Genomic DNA, 16,048 nt, shown 5'->3' with positions numbered 1-16,048 from the left:
CGGTGTGTGCGGTGTGTGCGGTGTGTGCGGTGTGTGCGGTGTGTGCGGTGTGTAGTGCAGTGCAGTGTAGTGCGCGGCGGTACTGACTGCAGGGCCGCGGGCGTGCAGGCCGGCGCCTGGTGCATGGAGAGCGTGGCCATGGCGGCGGCGGTGTGTGCGGTGTGTGCGGTGTGTGCGGTGTGTGCGGTGTGTGCGGTGTGTGTAGTGCAGTGCAGTGTAGTGCGCGGCGGTACTGACTGCAGGGCCGCGGGCGTGCAGGCCGGCGCCTGGTGCATGGAGAGCGTGGCCATGGCGGCGGCGGTGTGTGCGGTGTGTGCGGTGTGTGCGGTGTGTGCGGTGTGTGCGGTGTGTGTAGTGCAGTGCAGTGTAGTGCGCGGCGGTACTGACTGCAGGGCCGCGGGCGTGCAGGCCGGCGCCTGGTGCATGGAGAGCGTGGCCATGGCGGCGGCGGTGTGTGCGGTGTGTGCGGTGTGTGCGGTGTGTGCGGTGTGTGCGGTGTGTGTAGTGCAGTGCAGTGTAGTGCGCGGCGGTACTGACTGCAGGGCCGCGGGCGTGCAGGCCGGCGCCTGGTGCATGGAGAGCGTGGCCATGGCGGCGGCGGTGTGTGCGGTGTGTGCGGTGTGTGCGGTGTGTGCGGTGTGTGTAGTGCAGTGCAGTGTAGTGCGCGGCGGTACTGACTGCAGGGCCGCGGGCGTGCAGGCCGGCGCCTGGTGCATGGAGAGCGTGGCCATGGCGGCGGCGGTGTCGGCGGCGTCGCGCTCCGTCTGCAGGCGGCCCCGCGCCGCGCCCGCGCCCACGCCCGCGTTGCCGGCCGCGCCCGCCTCCAGCGCGGACAGGCCCACCGTCTCGCTGTACTGCTTTACCTGTACGCCACATGTCCTTTATGTATTATACCACATTTGTTGTCACAACGACAAATAAGAAGTAACGTTTATATGTTATATGTGACAATGTGTACGTGTGTAGTTAACACGGTAAGCCCGGCGTCGAATTTGCTGTCCTTTCTGTTGAGTCGGCAGCCGGCGAGAGATACAATGTTGTATGCTATCGCCAAGAGATTAGTACTAATGAGATAAGGGATTTTTTGTTGCGCTATTTTGGACGTTTTAGACGAATGACAGCAACAAATATTATAAGAAAAGTTGTTGCGTATTGTAATATGTGGAAAGATAAACCGCATTTTTGTTTAGAATGTTTCTATAAATTTTATTAAAATTATATTTGATCACATTTTATTGAGATTAATTTTATTTCTTAACTTTAATACTGTCGGTCTCACAAACTTACGCCATTCAAACGAAAATTCTAGTGCCGGTTCCCAGGGATCGATGCTGGCCACACGGGAAATTCTAGTGTCGATCCCCAGGGACCGACGTCGGTTACATGGAAAATTCTAGTGCCGGTCCCCAGGGACCGGCGCCGAGCCCAACGTTTTAAGGTTAGTGTGGCAAAAAGTGCGCGCTGTGATATATTGCAGAATGTGTATGGAGAGTGTGCGTGTGCGTGTGCGGTACTCACGGCGGGCCAGTGGTGCGCGTGCGCGGCGATGGCGCGGCGCAGCGCTCGCTGGGCGCGCGGGTGCGGCGCGCGCGCCAGCTCGTGCAGCGCGGGCGCGGCCAGCCGCTCGCCCAGCAGCGCGCGCACGCACTCCGCCGCGCAGTCGCACAGCGCCGGCAGCTCGTACCCGCCCTCCAGCGACAGCACCACGCGGCCCTGCGCCAGCGACATCAGCTCGCGCGTCATGTGCGCGAAGCACGCCGCCGACACCGCGTACCCGCCCAGCGGCGCCGGGTGCCCCGCCGCCGCGTCGAACCCGCACGACACCAGCACCACCTCCGGCTCGAACTCCTGACACCCACTAACTATATTCGAGGCCGCTCGTCGCAATTGCTGTTTCTACCACCGCACTCGAAAACTTAAACTTTGCGAACTATAATGCTGTGATCCCGGGTTGACCCGGGGTGATCGCTAGTTACTTTTTTTTATATAAATATTAACAGTTTCGTATAAGATTTATTTGAAATTTATAGATCATCGTAACTATTAAAAAATCTACATTTTTGACCCAAACAAGCGACTACAGGAGAGTGTGGAGCGTTTATCGTTACCTTGGCGATGGGCATGATGACGGAGCGGAACGCGGCCAGGTACTCGGCGTCGCCGTAGGGCGGGTCGGAGCCCGAGCTCCAGGCCACGTTGACGTTGTAGCCCAGCCCGGCGCCCGCGCCGCACTCGGTGACCGCGCCCGTGCCCGGGAAGAAGTTGCCGTCGTCGTGCCGGTGGATGCTCATGTACAGCACGTGCGGGTCCGAGTAGAAGATCTGCTGCGTGCCGTTGCCGTGATGCACGTCCTGCCGCGCGCATGTCACATTCAAAATCATTTCAACTCATTTGCAATAACAAACAGACTGGCCGAAAAGAAAGATTAGGATTCTTTTTTTTTATATGTTTGCTCAACAAATGAATGCAATCGTGTTTACTAAAATAGCTTGTAAAATGTAATTAAATACATGTATTTACATGTTTTTATTTTATTTTTAAACCAATAGAATTGTTAATGTACTCACCCAGTCAACGATGAGTATCCTTTGCAGTTTAAGCTTAGTGTGCAGTATCCGGGCGGCGACTGCGACGGAGTTGAAGAAACAGAAGCCCATCGCCTGGTTGGCCTCCGCGTGGTGGCCCGGCGGCCGTACCACCGCGAACCTGAGATGCAATAGTGATTTCGTTAACATACTGCGTAGCACTACTCAGAGATATGTATTTGAGAAACATTGTTTAACAGAAGGGAAGCTTTTTAATGTTTTCTTACAGGAGCGTCCGTGAGATACGAAGGTCAAACTGAAAGTCCTTAGAAAATAAAAAACTGATTAAATTAGCAAGTTTTTACCTTTATTTTATCTTTTCAAAATAGTACCCATTTACGTCAATACATCGCTGCATCCGAAAAACCAGTGAGAAAAGCACTTTGCCCATTCGTCCTTAGGGATCTCTGCGACGACCTTCTGAAACGTAGCCACAGCTTCCTCGGCGTCCATAAAACGTTTTTCTCGAAGTTTTTTTTTTTATTTTTCGGAATAAATAAAAATCGCAAGATGCGGTGTCGGGGCTGTAAGGCCGATGACCCAGTAGTTCTACATCTGAGGTCGCCAAATAATCGATCGTTTGCCTGGCGGTGTGCGACGAAGCATTGTCGTGGTGAAGGAGGATCCTACTGCGAGGTCGTTTCTCACGCACTTTTTCCAAAACACGTGGCAAACAATTATTACTGTACTATTCTGCAGTAACTGTTTTTCGATCCTCTAAAACAATTGTCGCGTAATGACCTGTCCTTCCAAAGAACGAGGCGACCATCTTTTTTCCCACGCTTAGACCTCTCTTCACTTTAGTTGGCAACTTCTCGGAAGGAAACACCCATTGAGCTGACTGTCTTTTCGTTTTGGGATCATAACAGTAAATCCAGTTTTCGTCTCCCGTAACTATGTCAAACACAGAATTTGAGTCACCTCAGTTAAATCTTTCATGCATTTCACGGCACCAATCAATACGACGGAGTTTTTGAGCCTCGGTCAAATTATGAGGTATCCACCGAGCATTAAGTTTCCTGACCGTTATATGTTCATGAAGGATTTTGTGCACATGGCTCATACAAATCCCTCAGCTTGCCCGGATCTGCTGATAGGTCACTCTTTTGTCAGTCTTTATCATACGCCGCACAACACTGATGTTTAGTCGTCGCCGTAGAAGGTCATCCCTCACGCACATCATCGGTGAGATTAGTGCGACCACGTTTAAACTCATTAAACCAGTTGTAAACAGTGGCAAAGGACGGGGTTTCATCGTGAAAGGCCAATCGTAGTCTATCATAACTTTCTTGTTGACTTAGTTGACATCGAAAGTCATCGCACGAAAATTTTCTCGTGTTAAGTTCATGATAATGTTACACAGACTATTTTCCATTTGTCGCCAAACCGTAAAACAAATGATAAACGAATAAATTATATATTCAGTTAATACTGAATATATAATTTATTCGTATTTTGAAAATGGGACTATTTACGAATAATTTCGTAAATAGTCCCATTTTCAAAATTTTAACAATTTTCTTTATTATATTGCTTTCAAGTAGCCAGTTCAAAAAATTTTCAGTGTAGCCCTCGTACACCTTAAAATTTACAGATTTTAAAGCAAGTTTCGATTATGAAGTACTTGGGTTTGATTTTTTATCGACGTAAATATAACATGATCGTATGTTAGTATAAGGTGCGTGTGTGTGCGTGTGTGCGTGTGTGGGTGCGCGTGCGTACCCGTTGCGCAGGTCGCCGGTGGCGACGCGCAGCGCCAGGTCGAGCACGGCGCCGGCGGCCATGCGCGCGGCGGCGGCGGTGTGCGGCTCGCTCCAGGCCGTGTCCGAGTCGACGCCCAGGCCGCCGCACGCCAGGCGCACCAGCTGGCGCACGTCGCCGGCGCGCGCGCGGCCGCCGCCGCCGAACACGGCCACGTGCGCGTCCGCGTGCACGGCCTGCAGCTCCTCCAGCGACGCCTTGCGCGGCCGCGTGCGGCGCGCGCGCGCCGCCAGCCCGGTCTCGCACAGCCGCGCCCACACCGACTGCAGCCGCCCGCCGTGCTCGGGGTGCGTGGGCGCGTGGGCGCCGCACGCGCACCTGCACACGTCCGCCGCGTTAGCGATCCCGGCCCGCCGAGCCTGCCCGCCCCCGCCCCCCCCCCCCCCCCCACTACACGCTCGCCCCCTACTAACCCGTGCTTCAGCATGATCGGGTCGTACGCGAGCCCGGTGGCCGGCGGCCGCGCGCCCACCAGCGGCGAGCTCAGCGCGCGTGCTAGCGGCGCGGGCTCGGCGGCCGGCGCAGCTGGCGCGGCGGCGCCGGCCGCCACGCCCGCCGCCGGCGCGGGCTCGGCGCGCCGCGCTGTCAGGTCGATCACCTCGCCCTCCTCCTCTCGCAGCTGCGCGGCCGCCGCGTCGTGCGCCCGCGTCAGCACCTGCGAACACCGAATAATCGTGTCTACTAAACATACATGTACTGGAAAGCCGGGTACTAATAATTTATTTCAAGTTTTGCTTCTTCTATATTTAATTTTAGAAACAGGATAATTATATCTTGGAGATAATTGTAATAGTAAATTAGTGTGTTCTTATTTCGTCATCTTAGGAACAAATGTTATGTAATTTACATAAAGTATTATTGTTGTTTGTATAATTATATAACATTACATATTTAAACAATTATATGCGACATGAAAAGTGTTCATCTAGCGGAAAGAAGTAACAAAGGACAAGGTACCGTTTTGCGTATCTGGTCGCGCAGATAGTGGTGCGCGGTGGGCGGCTGCAGGGCGGGGTCGCCGAGCGGCAGCGGCGCCGAGTGCGTGCGGCCCAGCGGCCGCTTGGCCAGCCGCGCGCCCAGCGCCGCCGCCGCCGCGCCCGCGCCCGCGCCCGCCGCCGTGCCGGCCGCCCCGCTCGCGCAGAACGCCTCCGCCTCTGATACGGGAGGTAGCGACACGCCCACCTGCCACCAAAATATCTTCTTTACTGTCCGTTACATTCAAAAGGAGGTCAAGGCTTGAAATAAAACAACAACGTGTGGTGCTAACCGGCTGCGCGGGCGCCGCGTGCGCCGGGTGCGCGGCGTGCGCGGGGTGCGCGGGGTGTGCGGGGTGGGCGGCGTGCGCGGGGTGACGCGGCGGCGGCGCGTGCGGCCGGCCCAGCGAGATGTTGGGCATGGAGGGCGACGAGAACAGCAGCTCGGGCGCGCGCGGGCACTCCTCCTCCTCGCGGATGGGCGCCGTCGCGCCGCTGCCGCCCGCGCCCGCCGCCGCGCCCGCGCCCGGTGGCGAGCCTCGCGGAGACCCACCGTCGCAGTCTGCGGGAAATCGACACTTTAATATTTACATAAACAGTATACGTACTTTTAATTAATAGTTTTTTATTTTACTTTTAATTTTTTTTAATAATTGTTATTTGTGTAGATAGAGTAAAAATATTATACATTACTATAATTACTTTGCTGTTTTACTACTAAATTTATTTGTACTGTATACCTATATTATTATTAAAAAGTAATTCATGATCGATTAAATTAAGTCCTGGTCACGGCACCAATTTGTAAAACTACTTAGTAGATAATTGAAAATACACTCGATCACAATATCCCCAGCTACATTAACACAACAAAAAGTTATTTTTAAAGGAGTTTGTAAAGGATTTTTAAATTTAATAACACATATTTGAAATTAGTACATTCGAATTGATAAGTAAAAATACGTATGTTACATAGCACCCTCAAGTTTAACAGTTTTCTTTGCCTATATACAGCATGTATCGCGTTGTGGTGTCGTGTGGTGTGGTGTGGTGTGGTGTGGTGTGGCGGCGCGTACTCACTGCGGTGCTTGACGCGCGTCTTGAGCGGGCGGCGCGCGAGCGGCGAGGCGCGGCGCTCGATGACCCGCGCCTTCAGCCGCACCTTCAGCATGTTGGGCTCGGACGCTGCGCGGTTAGTGCACACGCATGCTTGGTTACTCTCATACTCGTAGCTAACGTTGCGCATTGCTCATACGTACAACACTACCGGATTATGTCTAACCACTGTACCGTACTGTACCGTACCGTACACTACACGGGACAACTCGTCATGCAACACTACGCATGCGCTCCGACGATAGATTTTTTATTTTATTTTACAATATATTAATCGTACAAGTACGATTCTATCGCATCGAGATTTACAATGTAAATAAACTGTAATAATATGTATATAAAAAAAAAATTGGGCGACTCAACATGCAGCTTCTGATCGTCTACTTCACCTATATATAGAGGAGCTTGTGTAGTGTTGCATATGTTTGTCGCGACAACGTCTACTATTATGTACAAATGAACCTCTCTTACTTTTAAAAATTACAGTGCTCCGGTGATTAATAACTAATGTGGTTTATACATTATATGTTAATTATAAAAAAATAATATAATACAGCAATGAGCGACCGAATAAATTTCTAAGTAAGAGGGTAGAATTAATACGAAATCCATTCCAATAGAATTTAACAAGAAGTAAATGTATATATCTGATCAAATCAACTTCAAATGAAAATCTCTTTACGAAATGATACACAATTGATTGGAACGGGTTTGTACGTTACAATAATTATTATTAAATATTCCGTTTGTAGTGTAGAATAAATACTAAATAAAGTTATAAAACTCTAGACCCCGCCTACTTACCCACCGAAAACAACGTATCGGAATCAGAGAGAACTATTTTTCCGAATTTTGGGGTTATCATTCCATTTTCACCCATTAAAAAAAACCCTTCCTTCATACAAAACAATACGCGCACAATACACTTTTTTTTTGTACACCCCATGACATTTTGTTTCTTTGTACACCACATTCACGCAACACTACACACACGAATAATACACATTTTTACACTAGTTATTGCTGAACTTCCAGTGTTGCGACGTTTCAAATAAGTAACACCACAGATTTTCTTTTCTATTTTATTTTTTTCTATTTAATTTAACCTACCCTCCAAAAAACAAGCGTAATATTGTCTGGTATACAAATTGGGAATCTGTAATTGTCTAATGTGTGGTGTAAATGTAATATTTTTTATTATTCTAAATATAAGCTGTTGATTCCAGATGTAATATTAAATTTAAAATAAATAAATAAATAAATAAATTAAATTATACGACGATGCACACTACAAACGGACATTTTACAACAAGTACACACGGTTGCTGTTATAATATAATAAACGCGATTAGTGCTCTAATATTTACTGTATTAATAAGAAACACTTCAATTAATTAATACGCAGTTCAACGTCCAGGAATTTAGACAATGGATCATGTTATGTGTTAAAAACGACCGTAAGCTTCGTGTGGACTAATCGAAATTATCAATCAATTTCACACCTAATCACGATGAATTGGACTTTGACGCACAAGACAATTTTAAGTATCAAAAAAATTTTAGCCAATAAATTGTGGTTCAAAGTGAAGCCCATGTCCCTTTTTTGTTAGAACAATATGTTAACATTTTGTTACAAAAATATGTTTTTTTTAAAGATATGAATTTATAAGTGTTTTTTTTTTTTTCTTATACCACTAAGACTGTTTTTAAATACTCCTCTCCATGCAAGGGTTGCCTGGAAGAGATCGCTTTTAGCGATAAGGTCGCCCATTGTTTTCTCACTATAATTATTTATATTTTATAATTAGTTTACTATTGTAATCTTTTGGAGAAAACAATAAAGAGTATCTATCTATCTAAGATGGTAAACAAGCATACAGCCCACGTAATGATCGGTAAATGGTTACCATAGCATATAAATACCTGCAACACTAGCGGTATTATACGTCTTTTTTTGTTTTTTATGACTAAAATTAGCAGTTACATGATTACAATTAAGATATTTTTTTTTTACAACTTAGAATGGCAAACAAGCTGACGGCCCACCTGATGGAAAGTGGTAACCGTCGCCTATAGACATGAGCAGTACCGTGGACATAACAGAGTATACTGTTTCGCCCATGATACTCCCCATGCGTTGCCATTCCTGAGGACTCAGGTGTTATTCCTCTGTACCCAGTAAATTCACACCATATCCCACCCTTCAAACCGAAACACAGCCATGCAAATACAACTGCTTCGGGGGGAAAGGGATTGTTAGTAATGGAGACTGAGAATCCCATTGCTAGCAATATACCCAAACAGGTCGACCTCCTCGCGGTTCCCCCTGGAAACTATCATGGTTAATTCCTGATGAATTCATCATGATGGGCTAACTGGCCTGTTTTCATTCTCATCTATCACCCTTCACTGGTACTCCGCCAGCGTACCCGTTGGTGCGGGCGGGGTTACCATAACATTATCACCCATAAAAAAAAAAAACAACTGCTTCACGGTAGAAACACGAAAGGGACAGAGGTACCCAAGCAATCGACTTTTGTACAAAGTCTCCCTCTGGTAATATAGTTATCTTGTATATTAACAGTTGGTCGTATGGTCCCGGCATAGAACAGGCCAACCTTTTCTTGTCTCGTGGGTGTCGTAAGAGGCGACTAAGGGAGGGCGAGGGATGGACAGCAGTGTCCCTCTTAAAACATCTACAAAGCCAACTGCGGATGCCAACCTGCCTGCCAAGCGTGGCAACTACTGGCAAAAACTCCCAAGAGGGAGGCTTATGTTCAGCAGTGGACAGTTAAAGGCTGATATGATGATTTTTTTTATTTTATTCACTGTATTATTATTATTTCAGCCATTAACTGTCCACTGCTGGGCATAGGCCTAACCCATAAGGGAAGTTTTATCAGTAGCAGGCGCGCGTTTGCTAAGCCAGCAACTGTAGTTAGGTTTTGGTAATGTTTAAAGAGGGACGCTGCTGCCCGTCCCCTGACCAATAAGTTCCCTTAGTCTCCTTTTACGACACCCACGGGAAAGGAAGGGGTAGCATTCTATACCGGGACCACACGGTGTCACTCACTGTATGTTAAATATTAATTAAAAAAAAAATGTTTTTTTTAAAGCGATACTATTGCATCTTTATCTTGTTTTGCTTTTTTTACATATAATAAGCATATGTAATCTGTATTATTTAAGGGGAACAATAAAGGGTTTTTATTTCATTCTTTCAACTGCACATCAATACCTTCACTATGTATATCTGTTAGTATCATATAATGTATATATAAAAAGAAATATCAAAAACCATTCGTGGACATTGAACTGATTATATATATATATATATATATATATATATATATATATATATATATATATATATATATATATATATATATATATATATATATATATATATATATACATAATATATTAGACGTCGATATTCACGCGTCATGCAGCCGCTCGGCTCGCTCGTATATCCTGAAGCTTTTTCACGTTACTGTCAAGTCGACGATTATGAGATTAAAACTAAACAAAAACAAATCCGTTTATACACACAACAGTATCTGTGGGGAGCAATGGCAAACAAACCAACGAGCGCCTTGTTTAAAATCATAACCGTTTTCTTAATACATGAACAGCACCCATCAATATGACAATATTCACAACAACAGAACGGCTAAATTGATGTAACCATACAATTAGTTATGTTTTCACTGAACAATGAAAAAAAAAAAAAAAGAAATCTGCTTAGGTCGGTAACATTATTGCATTCTAAATTTAAATTTACAATTTATTTTTGAAATAAGAAATCGAACACAAATTGAAAATTCGCGGGTTATATTATTACTAATTATCCATCGAATGTGCTGCTCATAGTATTTATTCCTCGTGCCGCTTCTGAGCAGCGAGTAAGACAAGCCAGCACGCGTGCAAGCGACGGAGGCCGAGCGAGCGAGCGAGCGAGTAGAGTGCCAATAGAGTACCTGTCTTGCGCAGCGGGTAGTCGGCGGGCGAGGGCTGCGCGGGCGCTGCGTTGAGCGCCAGCGGCAGCGGCCCGGCCAGCCGGTACGGGTGCGCCGTCGCCGTCGCGCCCGTCGACGTGATCGACTCGCCCGACGACGACTTCACTATGCCCCTGTACGGAACGTGTTCAACTTGAAAACTATCGGAAGCAGCACAAAGCTGTAAGGGCGGCGACAAGGTCTAAAGCGTTGAGGTGTAAGAATGGCGTGATTTATAGGAGGCGTTCGGCGTTGTCAATAAATCAATCAGATCAATATTACTAAATGATTATTTAAAAAAAAATGTTCTTGAAATAAACTCCATTATATCGATATTGTAATTGAGACGTTTCGCACTCTCGACTTGCAACACTAGCGACATAATGGTACCATATTGTTCTGATAGTTACATATTAGTGCAACTTGCCAATGCAAACTATTGTAAACCGATCCCAATTATAAGCTAATTCCTAACTGTTGTTTCACAAATGCAGTATAAAACTGTCATTGGCAATAGATTGGATTGGGGGGAAAGGGATTTTTAGTAATGGAGACTGAGAATCCCATTGCTAACAATATACCCAACCAGGTCGACCTCCTCGCGGTTCCCCCTGGAAACTATCATGGTTAATTCCTGATGAATTCATCATGATGGGCTAACTGGCCTGTTTTCATTCTCATCTATCGCCCTTCACTGGTGCTCCGCCAGCGTATCCCGTTAGCGCAGGCGGGGTTACCATACCATATTCATCCATCAAAAAAAATTGATTGGATTGATATTAGATTAAAAAATAGAACTGCTGATAACGAACTAAAACTATACAATAACATTTTTATTAAATTGTTATTGACAATTCGAATTTTGGCGGCAAAAAGAAAATAATTGACAAGTTCCCAAACAACAGATGTAGTACTCGTGGATACAAAAAGGTATAAAAAAAAAATCTTATTTAATACTTGCCAAACGTATATTTGTTTTGAAACAAAAATACCGTGGACTAACTATGACATCATTTAATTATTATTTATATTTGCTTATATTTTTTAAATTACACTACCAACATATTTGTTTGGTACACAAATAACGTCATTGCTATTTTAGAATATCCGCAATCATAACTGACGCTAATACTGCTTATACATATTGAAGTCTGTTTCAAGAGACTTTGATGAAAATATAAACAAACGAATAAGCAACTCGACTCTGCGAGATTTTTTTTATGCAACTTACTATAACAACCAAGCTGACGACCCACCTGATGCAAAGTGGTAACCGTCGCCTATAGACATGAGCAGTACCACGGACATAACAGAGTGTACTGTTTCGCCCATGATACACCCCTCCCCCCCCCCCTCCATGCGTTACCATTCCTGAGGACTCAGGTGTTATGCCTCTGTACCTTGTTAATCCACTGTCCTTTAAACCGAAACAGCCATGCAAAATAATGCTTCACGGTAGAAACACGAATGGGACAGAGGTACCCAAGCAAACGACTTTTGCATATCATGGTGTACTATGACCATAATTAAGATTTAATGACCATATAATTTTAGACACAGTACATTTGAGATTTAAAAGAGTAACTGTTGAGTTTTTGCGGGTTCTTCTCAGCTGACAACAACATTCCGAACCTCGCAATAAATTCATAAAAAATGACGCTTTAAAAATGCTCGTAACAAACAAGTCTATTTGAATTGTTTGTTAAGATGATTTGAATTTGAAGGACGCAGTCTACTTGGCTACATTTTATCTCGTTCAATTAACGTGTTCCGGCCACGCTGACAGGTCGAGTGACGAAGCCCGGTGAACACTGGCTATACATAAATCAAAATCTGAATATTCTTGATGCTGGCAACATAAAAATTTAATAACATCCAAGAAATATGAATGGTTGCAACGCATACCAATTCCTATACGGTGAGCCGGGCACTGTTCCATTGGCATTCGCGGCGGCTTGTTTTTTCTTGAGAAATTCCTGGAATCGATATAATAATATTATTAGTAACATAAACAACCTTCGAGTCGCTGAGGCGATGTACTGCGACTTGTAATTAGCGATTCTTGGTACTTTTGACGCGGGTTCAATTCGGTTTTCCATGTATGGGTCCAAAATTAAATACCTGACGATGTTCCGTCGAGGTGTGATTGTGATAATATTGGTTATCTAGTTGCAATGTCTTGCTTCAAGTGAGCGGACGGTTGGCTTGTACGGGCACCGTCGCCTATGGAGAATTGATAGCTTTCAACAACTTTGATGGGGTCATGGTTGTCGATTTACAAATAACGAATATGGTCTTTTATTTATCAAAATATATTATTTGGACGAGGGAACGATAGTAAGTATTGGACCTAAAGACGTCTTTAAGAAATCTATTGGCTATTTAAAATCTTTAGCACTAAAGCCGTTCTATATTTTTAGGACACGAAAATGGGATGGGTTGTACCATATCCCGCCCTACGTTACCAGTAAAGGTGGCGGGGCCAGTGAAGATGAAGTGACGTTAATTAGACAACTATCTCGAGTTAACTAGGAATTTTCCACATTGGTTGCTAGGAAGGTCAAGGGGAGCGTAGAGATGGAGCTGACAAAGGGTATACTGTATTATTGCATGTTGGAGTAACAACGGGCAAATTATTACTCGAGGGTAGATAAAGGGCAGCAGTACACTTGGTCAAAGAAGTACCTTCGGGGCTAAAGATCTTCTAAACTAATTCGGAATGAGCACCAGGGCCTCTAGATAAGTAGCAAGCGAATTCGTCGATGGAATCAACATCGCTAGCGAGTCCGTAAGTTGGAGACATCCGACGTTGCTATCTCAATCTTTCTCACGGACTCGCTAGCGATGTCTATTCCATCGACGAATTCGCTTGCCACTTGTCTAGAGGGCCAGATCTCTTTTCTGGACAGTCTCTAAAGGTAAACTAGTGTTGAATGATCGTTGATCTCCGATACGAGTTGACACTAGAAATAGAAGGTGGCCAACTGACCTGCAGCTTCTGTTTGACCTGCGTGGAGGCGTTGGCGCTGGGCTCCAGCTTGTCCTTTTTCCGCAGCAGCTCGACCCGGTCCCGCTCGTGTCGCTCGCGCGCCTCCCGCGCCTCCCGCGCTTCGCGCGCCTCTCGCAGCGCCGCCTCCGCCTTCTGTTGCTCCCACATCTGAAAACAGGGAACATTCAATATACATACACTCTTTGTTCATTCATATGTGAGAAAACGAATATTATGTGAATATTGAGAATTCATAACAAATAATAATGACCTCGTGGTCCCGGCATAGAATAGGCCACATCTTCCTTTCCCCTGGGTGTCGTAAGAGAGGACTAGGGGAGAACAAGTGATGGATAACAGCGTCCCTCTTAAAACATCTCTAAAGTCTAACTGCGGTTGCCGATCCGCCTGCCAAGTGTGGCAAGTACTGGCAAAACTCCCCTTCTGGGGAAGACTTATGTTCAGCAGTGAACAGTATAAACCTATCATACATATGCGTTACCACTTCAAAGAAGTTTTATTGTCGTCGGAATTGAAACATTTATTCGGGGTAGAAACAAGACAATTGGTGATAATAATATGCCCGTAACTGAAACATTTTGAGCCGCCCACGTCTACCTAAGCGTACAACTATCCGCATTTTACCTAATTAGCTGAACATTTACTGAATAAAATATTATTCATAAATACTTCCCGGATCAAGTTAATTTGAAAAGCTTTATTATTATAAATAAGGACCTCTGTGGCATTCTCATGGTCCTTTTTCGATGTTGCATTGATCGGAAATAATATTGTCGGATGACGAATGAGAACTCAAATCAGAGTTTAAGTAAGACTTGTGAGGAAGTCGTTGTTATTGTGCATAGGTTGTAATCATTCTCTCTGTCCCTATTAATATTATAAATGTGAAAAAGTATCTGTTTGTTACTTCTTAAGCCTTAAACTTACTCTACACAATCGATGCGAAATCTAGTATAGACAGAGGATATTTTATTCCGATCAATCAATACGAGTATATCTGGGTAAAGCAGGTGAAGTCGCGGGTAAACGTTAGTTAATAATAATTAATTCACAATAATTGTGTAATATTACATTGATCACAGCGGAAAGCTACTTGCATTGCATTTAAAGATCTACATCGAATTATTAAAGCAAAAACAAAATATCGCATCGACGAGAAAATGGTGCGTCAAATAATATATTGACTTAATTTACATTATAAAGGCCAATTATATGTAACCAATGTGATCATTTAGCAGGTTATTACATACTATACACTGTTCTCGCACATTGTTACATTTTCATTGATGAATAATCGTATAACTACGCAGAATGTGTCAGCCACGAGTGCGATTGAGAGCCCTCACTTGTTTTGTAAATATTCGCAAAACATATATGTAGCTACCTTATTAATTAGTTCTCCAAAACAAACTGGCTTCAATATTGGCCAAGATATGCTACGTCTTTGATCTATCCACGTGTATCAACACTGCAGGCCCTTTATCCTAGGGCGTACAGACCAAACCGTGTCACAGAGATTTCTACCTTTCTTTACATCTCTCGCGTCTATTCTTATAACTCCTCTCATGCATGCACATTGGAGGCGTTGATTTCTCTGATCATCGTGTAGCAACATAGATCTACTTTTATATTCAGGTATAGGTTTTCCATTTTTACGTTTTACACCTTTTTCATTTGTTTATTTAAAATTTAATGTATAAAAGATTAATAATAATAGGGCGGTAACAAATTATGCAGAATTGCATTTTTAATGTTTAATTTTAAAATATAATTACAATTGTTTTATTATGTCTTTCCTCCATTGATGTATTATTTTTTATTTTTGGTGAGTGCATTGGTAAATCTGTAAGGCTTACCATACATACATATCTGTCACGCCTGTCTCCTATTAGGGTAGGCAGAAACAATGGAACGCCAAATGCTTCGATTCAAACAAACCTCTTTCGCTTCTTCCACATTCATCAATCTTTTCTTCAGTACATCGCCTATTTGGTCAATATACGTCCGACTAGGGCGGCCCCTACCGACATATCCATTCATTCTTGCTCGATAAATCTTTTTCATAATTCTTCTTTCTTCTTCTCCAAATGGCCAAACCAATGCAACAACAAAATTATATATGTATATATAATATAAGAATACGTTCACGAGTTAAACACAACCCCTGTGGACTTAGCGGCATCTCTTCCAGTTATTTGACTTGTTATCTTTTATTTTCGTTCTTCTGATATCCGATATTGTTTCTACATGCAACTGAATAAATGTAGCATACCTTTTCACATTTCTACATCGCTTTCTTTCAAATCAATAAATAACAGCTATGAAAAACGTAAATTTGACCAATTTTTATATTTGTAATGTAATGTAGATTGGACTCCATTTTCCGCGCTTAGCCTCTCATTTTTGGCTGTTGTGTGTATGAGTCGTGGCTAGTACAGCCAACCCAGCTCCGCCCAGAAGTACAGAAGCTTCCTGGGATCTTCACAGGCCTCACGGAGCGACCTCACCGTTCCGAGGATTTTTAAACGTTGATGGGCCACAGCCTCACATTCCAGGATTACGCGAGCAGCCGTTTCTTCGGCGTCGAAACAGCCTCGACATAGA

General features: G+C 44.5%; 1 protein-coding gene across 1 annotated transcript in view; it reads right to left on the bottom strand.

The window, feature by feature from the left end:
* The window catches only part of LOC113520725 (histone deacetylase 4), a 115,995-nt gene that overhangs the window by 2,165 nt on the left and 97,782 nt on the right, over positions 1–16,048 (bottom strand). Inside the window, exons 6-17 of the mRNA XM_052897367.1 lie at positions 13,424–13,591; positions 12,340–12,410; positions 10,417–10,568; positions 6,401–6,505; positions 5,614–5,882; positions 5,304–5,528; positions 4,760–5,001; positions 4,308–4,664; positions 2,568–2,706; positions 2,109–2,351; positions 1,519–1,848; positions 679–863 (exon numbers count right to left, since the gene is read on the bottom strand). Coding sequence (XP_052753327.1) covers positions 679–863; positions 1,519–1,848; positions 2,109–2,351; positions 2,568–2,706; positions 4,308–4,664; positions 4,760–5,001; positions 5,304–5,528; positions 5,614–5,882; positions 6,401–6,505; positions 10,417–10,568; positions 12,340–12,410; positions 13,424–13,591 — 2,486 coding nt within the window. The remainder of the gene's footprint in view (positions 1–678; positions 864–1,518; positions 1,849–2,108; positions 2,352–2,567; positions 2,707–4,307; positions 4,665–4,759; positions 5,002–5,303; positions 5,529–5,613; positions 5,883–6,400; positions 6,506–10,416; positions 10,569–12,339; positions 12,411–13,423; positions 13,592–16,048) is intronic.

The sequence above is a fragment of the Galleria mellonella genome, unplaced genomic scaffold, assembly GCF_026898425.1.
Source record: "Galleria mellonella isolate WM207_F2 unplaced genomic scaffold, CSIRO_AGI_GalMel_v1 utg36, whole genome shotgun sequence".
Classification (NCBI taxonomy): domain Eukaryota; kingdom Metazoa; phylum Arthropoda; class Insecta; order Lepidoptera; family Pyralidae; genus Galleria; species Galleria mellonella.
This window is presented reverse-complemented; position numbering and strand designations above follow the sequence as displayed.